We start from the raw sequence: 10,331 nt of genomic DNA on the forward strand, positions 1-10,331 counted from the left end.
AGGATGATTTGTATTTCGTAAGTAGCAACAGAAATATAGTGTGCAGTAGGTTGTCTTCAGGAAATGGCCATGAAATGAGGAAGACACTCTCTCGTCCTTAGCTAACCTGAGCTTATTGAGTATATTTTGGGGAGTCAGCATTTGATCAAGATTGCAGAGAGTTTTGAGCCCAAACACAGTTTTAACAATGGCTGTTAAAAGCAGCTAAATAACCAGCACACTATAAACGTTTCTTTCTGCAGTGAAGTCCCCAGTTGCCGGGGAGACTTCAGACTTTGTGAACCAGATCCTGGAAAACACTGGCAAGGGGGATCCCACCGGAGGTCTGGTCGGGCTGCGCGTACCCACATCTAGAGTGTAGACAGGCCCTGTAGAGAGGCCTGGTGATGGCACACTCCAAGCCATACCGCACCATTCTTGTCCCACACTGTAACGGCACACCCTCTGCATGTCCATTCCATCTGGAAACGCATTCCCAATGCTGAGTGGGAAGACATGCATATACCATAGCTTCACATGTATGTATTCACACAATGCGCATGTACAGAAATGAAACTAGTAGCTATCTCTGCACTTAGTAGTCTGTTACTTGCCATTTGTTGCAAGTGGCTAGTGACCTTCACGAGCCACAGCGTTGTGAATTCAAAGCCAATATATGAAACAATAACTCCTGAAATGTTTTATGTTGAGAAGTGAAGCAAAACAGAATGATCATCAGTTCTTGCTGTAGCCATTTCCTGTAGCGTTCAAACGACCCGTTTCATGTCTGCGTACCAGAGTGGGAACGCCAACACGGGATGCAGTTCTATTTAGAGTGAGCCGACAGGAGATATTCAATATAAATATTCTCCTGTCAATCCCATGTCCTGTTAATCAGCTGCCTTGTTATTATGCCACCTTACTGAACTGTGTTCCCAGTGAAGAACAGCCACTGTGTATTCCATAGTGTATACTGTTAGGAACACCTAATACCTATTGGTGCCAGTTGTCGGTTTTCCCATTCTTGTACCACGGTATTTACATAGGAGGAGAAAATGTAACCCTATACATGTCAACCTGCAAACCACACCATAAGGCAACAAAAACACAGAAGCACCTGAAATACTAATAATATTAAGGAAAGAAATGGTATATTTTGAGGGAATGATTCTTTAAAAAAAAGTAGATGTTTGGGGGTTACACATTTAGGACATGAATGCAGTGAGGAAGGTTGGTTTGCGATTTAGCCTGATTGTTTCTGTTCCTGTGTTTCTGCAGCTGAGAAGATATTTCAAATGGACTTGAGCAGAAGGCTAAGATCCTAAGTCGTCTCGACTATAAGCTAGATGATGTGATTACAACAATCAATTTTCTCTTTCTATATACACTTTGTTTGAAGTGTCTTCAAATGAAAATGCCATTGGCTTCTTGCGAAGTAGGGATGAGAGCGCTAAAAGTTTGGAATTCCTTAGTTTGGGGTGTTCGTATTTGTATTTGATCAGAGTACTATTCATTGTGCCTTGTATTTAAAGCGAGATGATTACAAAAACTCCCAGAGGTTGAAGGATAGTGGACCATTTTACAATGAGGGGGAGCAGAACATGGTGCAGGGAACGTCACGGTGTGGGTTTGTAATGTATTTCTGCTCTTTAAAAATATTCTGAATGTACATATGAACATGGAACATGTAGATATATGCCACAGAGTCTGTGCATTGTATTATAAGATGGCTCTGACAAACATTTACTTTGGTTATCGGTACTTGGACTTTGGGAATGGGAGGATTTAAAAAAAAAATATTCGTATAGAATTTCAAAATATTTGCACACTATATTTTGATTTGTTTGTTTTTGTACCAAAGACACATGCAACAAAAACGGTGACTTGCCAGATAAAGTAAGGTTTTGCACAGCTTACCTGACACTGTATTGAATGTAGGAAATGTGGTAGGGTCAGGGATTTTCATTGAACTGTGAAATTCGCTTGGGTCCAATTTATGTCCTGAAAGAAGCATTCATTAACATTTTCTAAAAGGCTTGCTCTGTCAGTTGGCTTCTCAAGTAGATTACTTGGAAACATTTTGATAGATTCCTGAAGTTACTACTCCCACCTCTTTTTATTGTGCTTTGGCACAAAGTAGAAAAGGGATGGAGCGCAATTTGGATGTTTTTTTTTATTTTACCTGTCAAAAACGTCAATCACAAATAACCAAAAGGTATATAACTTGTATCATTTATGTAGGTGAGATGGATACACACATCATTGACATGACGTGATTTATGTTGTGTATTTATAGTACTGTCCATTCATGCATACAGTACACGTATATCTATCTATTATGAATTGCCACTTTTTCAAATTGATACGTTTTAATAAGCATGACACATTTCTAAGGTCTATCCTCACATTCAGAGAAACTTTGGAGAGGGGGTGACAAAGAGAAAATATTTTTGTAATATTTGCCTCAACCTTTTTCTGTTGGTGTGCAGTTATTTCATTTGAGAGAGATACATTTCTGGAGTGTGACTCTGCATAAGATAAGGAAGGGTTCCTCTGTTTTTTGTGAAGACTGTATAGTTTTTTTTAAGCGTTCTGAAAGTAAGTGGTTGAATATCATGGATATCGTTATGGTTTCTTTGTGCCCTCAGCCTCAGTTCTGGACACAAAGCTGCTCCGTTGCACTGTCATGGGGAAGATTGGTAGAAAATGTAAGGATGAGGATTCTCAATTGAGTACTTGCAATTGTAGATTTAACCTGTTACGATCTCAGCCCAGACGAAATGAGACGCACAGCTTTTTAGAGAATGCTTTTAGCTCAAGCATCTCTCTTTGCTGCTGCAACTTGTCGATCTTCTCAATTTGAAGGACTAGGTTTTCTAATTGCAAGAGAATGTGGTGATTTAAGGCTACATTTAATCAAATTGGTACAGCTGCAAACCCTCCCTGCGGAACAGTACCATTGTCCCTATGCTGAAAAAAAGGCATGTTTTAATTGAAAATGTTTTATTTTATCCAGTGAGCATCTTATTTGAGTTCTTACATTATCTGAACATGCCTTTCCGTTTGCTGTAGAGGGACAATGTTATTGTTCTGCAAAGCAGGTCTCCCACACTGCACGCCATAGACTGATTAACTCATGATTTTAATTAAAAGGGGAGAAAATATACTTTCTCTGAAACTAGAATGATACTTTGTTTATAATAAAATATCTTATTCTACTTTGTTAGTGTAGTCAAGATTCTCTATATACCATCCATGGTTTGTTTTTGTAGTGTTTCATTTTGTAAATAGATTAAGCTGAAATGTATCTTCTAAATATTATATTTGTATAGTATATTATATATTACGTGTATGGAAAAAGAAAGCACTTTGTTAAAAGAAAAAAAGGAAAATACAAACAAAAAGTTTAAAAAAAATTCCTTCCATTTGCTGCTAAACCGACCTTGTTTGAATGCTGCAGTGTGTGCTTGACTTCTGTAACCTGATCAGGACAGTGTGTTGGGGAGGTCTTAAGAGGGCATTCAACATTTTGGTTATAAGGCCCCTATGTTTTGAATGACTCTGAGTCTAACGTCATGAATTAATTTGCCTTCAGTAGAGATTTCCTATGGAAAAACAAATTCTGCTTTGGGTTTTTCTTCAGGTTGATGTACAGTGTAGACACATTTCTTCTGGGCATTTGCCAGAGTTATATTGTTATAATTTTTTTAGTAATTTGTACTTGTAACTTAATGGGGAGGGGGAGACTGAGGCACTCACAAAGGCCCATGTCCTTTTGTGAGTGCCTCAGAAGGAAAACTATCAATGTACTGTATGGCAAGTAATTTGTGGTGGAAATGTAAATCCGGATACTCTTTGCCTTTTCAAACACCCATCCATTCACGTAAGATGGCCAATAGTTGGTTCAATTGCACGGCAGTGTTGCTGTGGAAACCGATATCAGCCAATATTGTACAGTCTACAACCAAGAACTCCAACCTGGTGATGTGCTCAAATCAACAATGGCCTCTCCATTGGGATCATTGATGGCAAGTGAGGTTGAGCTAGGGGAATTGATGTTATGTAAGATGCTAGTGAAACATCTTATCTAGAAAGAGTGCTGTGAGTAGCTGATTCTAGCGTCAGGGGTGTTTTCACATTTAACATGATGGGCGCAAGCTGTGCAACTTTACATTCTAGCCAGGAGACTCTGTGGCATTTTAACAGTCAAGGAAGTGGTTGTCATTCAAAGCCAGTAAATATTCCTTCTGCTCTATTGACATCAAATATATATATATATATATAACAGATATTAAGCTAATAGATAGTGTAATTATGTGCTACTCTCGTCTGATAATTGAATCCATTATGGTCTTTTCTGCTGCGAATCAGGGTAACAACCATTCTATCAGAAATATATGTAACGAAATATTAAATCAAAGGAAAATATATTTATGTAATCCAAATTGTTGCGATTTATTTCTGCAGTTCAATAATAGTGTGTGCATTAATGGAGAGTCAATGTAAAACAAAATGGTGCGATGGATAAGAATAGTCAACGGCCAATGGACTTGTAAGTAGAAATATTTTTTTAATACTCTTAACATGTGTAAACATACACACGTATTTTTCAAAAGGGAAATAATTTTGCTTTATAGTTTTGATCCAACCTAGGTTTTACCATGCTGCTGGTCATCTATGGTTGGTAATTCCTAAATGTTTAATGTATGAAAAATATTATAGTTTACGATACATTACATAGACCTTTTTATTTGCTAACAAATGATCACATTTGAGTCAACCTTATGCTATAGTCTTAGACCTTCTGCTAAGTCTATAGATGTCTAATGGCAGCGTTATACCCAACAGTTAGATCACAATGCGAAAGTGACCGTACTCGATTTGTTCCAAATGGCTACAGTAGACTAGAGAGGAGGCGGCAAGCGTGTCTTGTCCCCTTTTTTTTTTTTTTCTCCTTTTTTTTGTTCAATTCCTGATATGATTTTGGCTTGCTTTTTGTATGTAGTGGTTTGTAGTGTGTGATGACAATGTTCTTAAAATGGTGCACTATGCAGGTCTTACTCGTAAGACGGTGTTTCTTTAGTTTTCAGCTGTCTCGTGTCTGAGCAGAGCATTTTATTTGACGTTCTACAAAGACATTTACTCTGTTTCCATAACCCTATGGAGTTGTTCCTAGTGGTGAAAGGCAGGTGGGGGTTGAGTGGAGGTATTCCCTCTGAAATGGAGGAGCCAGGCGTGTGTAACGGAGAAAGGCCCGTCTCGTCGAACACTGCTAAATTGAAATGTTCTTCTTTCCATCTTATCTAACCAGTGGAATGCTTTTGTGTTTTTGTTTTAACCTGTCATTTTAAAGGACCCTGTAAAATGCATTCTGCCATTACATATATACCTTTTCCCCCTACACCCACAGTGTCTATAGAAATTCAACACTTTTTTTCTAGCAAATTGTCGTGGGCTGTATTTGAATTTTTCTTCAATGCTTAAGCATTGCATAAGCATTTTTGAAAAGCCTCGTTTCATGTCATAACTTGCTCAACTTCCCCTATTGCTTGTAGAAATCCTCATACTCCAAGGTTCTATGCTTTATATGTAGTATACCCATTTTTATGTAATATATTGTTTGATAAATACATGCAGCGAATATTTCATAGGGAATGAGCATCGTGCATGAAAATCTCACTCATCTAATGTATTTGTTTATTGGTAAAACATATTTAATTTACTAGCAATGGGTGCATCTTCACCCTGAGTTTAAGGATTTTGTATGTCTCAAGGACTTTATTGAAGATATTTCAACATAAAAGAATGAGCGCAAAGAGATTTTTGTTTTGAATGTTGATCAATATATTCAGACCAAACTATTTTCCGTTGCTTACCCACTGTTATGACAACAAATAGTACAAACAGAAGCATACCCACATTGCACTTGGTTTTACAAAATGTCAAACATTATTTTTAATACAATGCCTGCTAAACCAGGTGCCTTACAAAAAAATAAAATAATCCAAACTTGATCTACACCCTTCAAAGTCTTGGAAGTTTTGTATGGATACAAGATTTACTATCTTTCTGCCCACGATGCTAAAAATTCTGACATTTACTCTGTCTGGTGTTTTAACAGTGTAGAGTGGTGATCTCATGTACTTATGAAAATTGTTGCTGCTTTGCCTCAGACAGTTTTCTTATAAGTTGAATGTAGTCTTCCTTTGAGGGATTCAATTCAATATACGGATGTGTTCATACTCCAAAATATCCTAGTGTAACACTGGGTGAGCGAGACTATCCAAAGAGTGCTGCAATCATGAGTCGAAGGAACTTTGTCGTCCTTATTTCTGTGAACCTTTTATTATTTCTTTGGTATTTATGCTTTAAATCTGTAAGTTGTTGCACATGTTTGAATTTGTATAATTTTTTTTTTTGGTGCCTTTTGTACTTTCCGACTTGCCATACCATTTATTTTATTATATTTACTTTTAACCTAAAGAAATTACTTTACCTACAGAAATTATTTTAGATATTCATGATACTGCAGCGAGCTATACATTCTTGCAGACCCAGAGCGTCCACCAACAATTTATTTTTTTATATAGAACCGGTAGATCTGCTTTGCAAAGACTATGTCCAATCTTTTCTAACCTATTGTGTCCCCTCCACAAATGATCAAGATAATTGTGTGCCTCTGTTCATCATTTTCTACTGTTCCACAAACGGCTGGGTTGCACTTTACCTGGAGCAGTGGCGCATACAAGCAGGTGGCCTTTAGCAGCCGTTCTTCAATGAACAAATACGGTTTGAAATAACTCTTAATGACACACTGAGGTTTGCATTGTTCAACTTTAGATCTATATTAACCATGGAGCTCCAGGAAACTGCATAAATATTTTTCACTAGAAACCAAGGTAGGCAAGGTTTTAAACATGGCAACCCCTGTATAACACTTAAAGCGATGATAATCTTGAAGTGGTGGGCCTCTGCACATAATCAGTTTCCTTGATTTCTCCAAAGTGGTGCCACCGCACAGTTCCCTTTATATCACCGAAGGTTGAAGGGAGCACTAATTGGAGAGTGAGTTTTAAACAAACAATGCAAACAGCTGATAGGAGTCACCACTCACCAGCCATGGTGCTGAATCTCAGACGTACTTGAGCTCACTCAAGAGCTGCCATTCGGCTCCTGTTGCCATGTTTGCACGCTGCTTGGGAGCGTTGCAACTCTTTACCAGTTCCCAGAGAACTTCTCTGGACAGTGACTGATTTGCTTTAAGACCTGCACTAGCCACTGAGGTATCAGTGCCAATAAGGCCTTGTCCTCAGTAATGGTCACCGACGACCATGTTTGAATTTGATTGAAGTGGATTGGCCGGTGGTGGTGCTTTTTATTTAATAGGATTATTTTTACTTCAGGAAAGGCATAGAGATCGGTTAGAGTCGCTAGGGCTGCTGGGCAGAGATCTCTCATCCCTGCACTGAAGTGTTGAGGTATGTACTCCTGCATGTGACGCATGCAGACCAATTCAATGATTACCAATGCCGCTGAGAAAAGGGGTATAACCCTCTTTCCTAACACCATAAACACATCATATTCACACTGCAATGATATACATTTCCTTCCAAACATGCCAAATGCATGGAGGGAAATGTACCTAACATTTATTTGTGGTTTTTGTAAGGTTAACTCCAAATTATTTTTTAAAATCCTTACAAATCTCGATGAGTTCTATTTAAAACCCATTCAAAAAAACGACACAATTCCTGCCCTTGATGTAATGCTTCTGATGTTGTATGGTATTTAAATTGATAATTTAGCATGTAGTAGTGTGTGTACTCCCCAAGTGTAGAATATTTGTCACAGTAGGAAGGCTGTATGTCATTGCTAAATTCTCTATAATAGATCTCTTGGTAAGATTCATTAAAAAATCTGCAGAAGTATATCTTGCTGAAACTAACAGTAACTTGATCCTATTAGCAATGTATATTTGTAGTTCAAATACATTATCTTGACAGTTGTCATATGTTTTAAATGTTGTGCTGGGTTTATACTTTTGTCGTACTCGTGTTTTTTTATTTTTTTGGGAGGCACAATTAGTTGGAGAACTGTTATGGATAATAAGCCTTGAAAATGTACAGATGTGATTTTGGCTAGGTTCAGTTGTGAACTGGCAGGGTAGCCTAGTATTTAGTGTTTGGCCAGTAACCGAAAGGTTGCTGGATCGAATCCCCAAGGTGACAAGGTAAAAAATCTGTTGTTCTGCCCCTGAACAAGGCAGTGATCCACAGGAGGCTGTCATTGTAAATAAGAATTTGTTTTTAACTGACTTGCCTAGTTTAAAAAAAATAAAATTGATTGGAAAATGGGTCTGCTTGTGTAATTGTGCCTCTTTTAAAAAAATCATTTTTCTCACAGGTACCAACTCTGCTCAGAGTTTGTACCACAGCTTTGCGGTTTATGTTAGAGTACAGCTACGGACAGAAGTCACGTTACGTCAGGAGAATTCGGTAAGGGTTAGCAAAAATGCTACAGTTGTCCCCGTTGCGACTCAAACATGTCACTTTTGGTCTGTAGCTGTATTCCATCGAGCCACAACCCAGTTTTGCTTGTAACCATGATAGTCTAAATCTACTATTGATTTTAATATAAAAATAATAAAGCAACTTTTAGAAACCACAATTTGCTTCATGTTTTACAATTGTTTTATTTGTGTAGGCTATTAGTTAAATTGTAAGATTGACACTGACGCACATTCATGACCTACATGAATAGTTGAATAGTTGCCTAGTTGAAATTCAGTCCAGACAGCTGCCATAAGATGTTATTGCATAAGCATTGATGTTAGAGGCCGAATCATAGAAATATAATCACATTTTAGTTCTGTGGGCTGACTGACCTACTGTACTGACAAATGAGTTAAAATAGCCTGGCAGCTTCACTTTGCATTGTGATTCACATTTCCCTTTTCTGCCACTAACTGTTATGTCGCCTCCTGTATATTTATTTTCCATATTTCTTGTCTTGGATGAATGCCAGTATCATCTCAGATCTTGCTGGGGTGGGTGGAAAGAAAATGTTGCAGTTTTAAAGCTAATTTTCAAGCAATTCTTTACATTTTTCCATGTCTAATGTGTATTCATTTGATAAGAGAGACAACCTACATTCAAAAAAAAGTTAGCTGTTGTGGGCTAGTTGATCTGGACATGTCTGACAAGTTATAAATAGCTCTCTAAGGTATACAATGACTAACATGACAAGAGGAACTGATGATGCACTACCCAATTTAGAAATTGCACCTTGTGCATTCTACTATTAAACTTTCAAGAGTACGTTTTGAAGCCGGACTTAGTTTCCTAGGGGGCGCGCCTCACAGCTTGGGAACCACTGACTTAGGTAATTGTATTAGACTTGATTTGTGGTCAACTTACTACAACTCTAAATTTTCAATTAATTTCTTATTTCATGGAATTACATAGATACACGATGAGGCGTGGCTTAACGTGACCACGGCCCCGAGTAGGGTACAGGCGTGGGGTACTCCCCTTACCCCCATGTTAAATTGTCTACTTCACTCAACCAGACAACGGCTGTATTCTTACTTTTAGTCTATAAACATTTTGGATATGCTTGGTTAGTCATTTTTAACATTTCCATGTCTTAAATGACAAATTACATCATACTTAACACTGATTCTAAATGTAAAAATATTAGCATGAACAGAGACTGTCGCATGGAATGTAGCTACGTCAGCCAACAAGCCGATCCCAAATTACTTTCTTCAGATTGCAAACGTTAGTTAACTAACCCTGCTTTTATAGATAAAATGCAGAGAAGCTGTTGCATACCATTTTGTTTGAAGAAAAGACCACCAAATCAAGTTTCATCAACTGCCCAATGACCAGGTGAGACGAACCTCTCATGGTTTCAGGCTATACGCCGCCATTGATGGAAATCTGTGGGTACCGGTTACTCGATACATTTCAAGCACTTAATTCACTGTAAGTGGCTAGCTAACACTTATTTATTTATTTTTATTTCACCTTTATTGAACCAGGTAGGCTAGTTGAGAGCAAGTTCTCATTTGCAACTGCGACCCGGCCAAGATAAAGACAAGCAGTTTGACACAACAACAGAGTTACACAAGAAATAAACAAACATACAGTGGAAAAAGTCTAAATACAGTATGTGCAAATGAGTTAGGATTAAGGGAGGTAAGGCAAAACAATCGGCCATGGTGGAGAAGTAATTACAATATAGCAATTAAACACTGGAATGGTAGATGTGCAGAAGACGAATGTGCAAGTAGAGATACTGGGGTGCATAGGAGCAAGATAAATAAATACAGTATGGGGATGAGGTAGTTG

At 37.9% G+C, this 10,331-nt stretch overlaps 1 protein-coding gene across 3 annotated transcripts in view; it reads left to right on the top strand.

Annotated features, from left to right (window-relative positions):
- LOC135548791 (CREB3 regulatory factor-like) overlaps positions 1 to 8,334 on the top strand; it is a 31,184-nt gene extending 22,850 nt beyond the window's left edge. For all 3 annotated transcript variants that reach the window (XM_064978708.1, XM_064978709.1, XM_064978711.1), the window contains exon 9: positions 243 to 8,334. In XM_064978708.1, the coding sequence (XP_064834780.1) occupies positions 243 to 361 (119 nt within the window). In that variant the 3' untranslated portion in view covers positions 362 to 8,334. The remainder of the gene's footprint in view (positions 1 to 242) is intronic.
- The last annotated feature ends 1,997 nt before the right edge of the window (positions 8,335 to 10,331 follow it).

Source organism: Oncorhynchus masou, chromosome 11 (genome assembly GCF_036934945.1).
Source record: "Oncorhynchus masou masou isolate Uvic2021 chromosome 11, UVic_Omas_1.1, whole genome shotgun sequence".
NCBI lineage: Eukaryota > Metazoa > Chordata > Actinopteri > Salmoniformes > Salmonidae > Oncorhynchus > Oncorhynchus masou.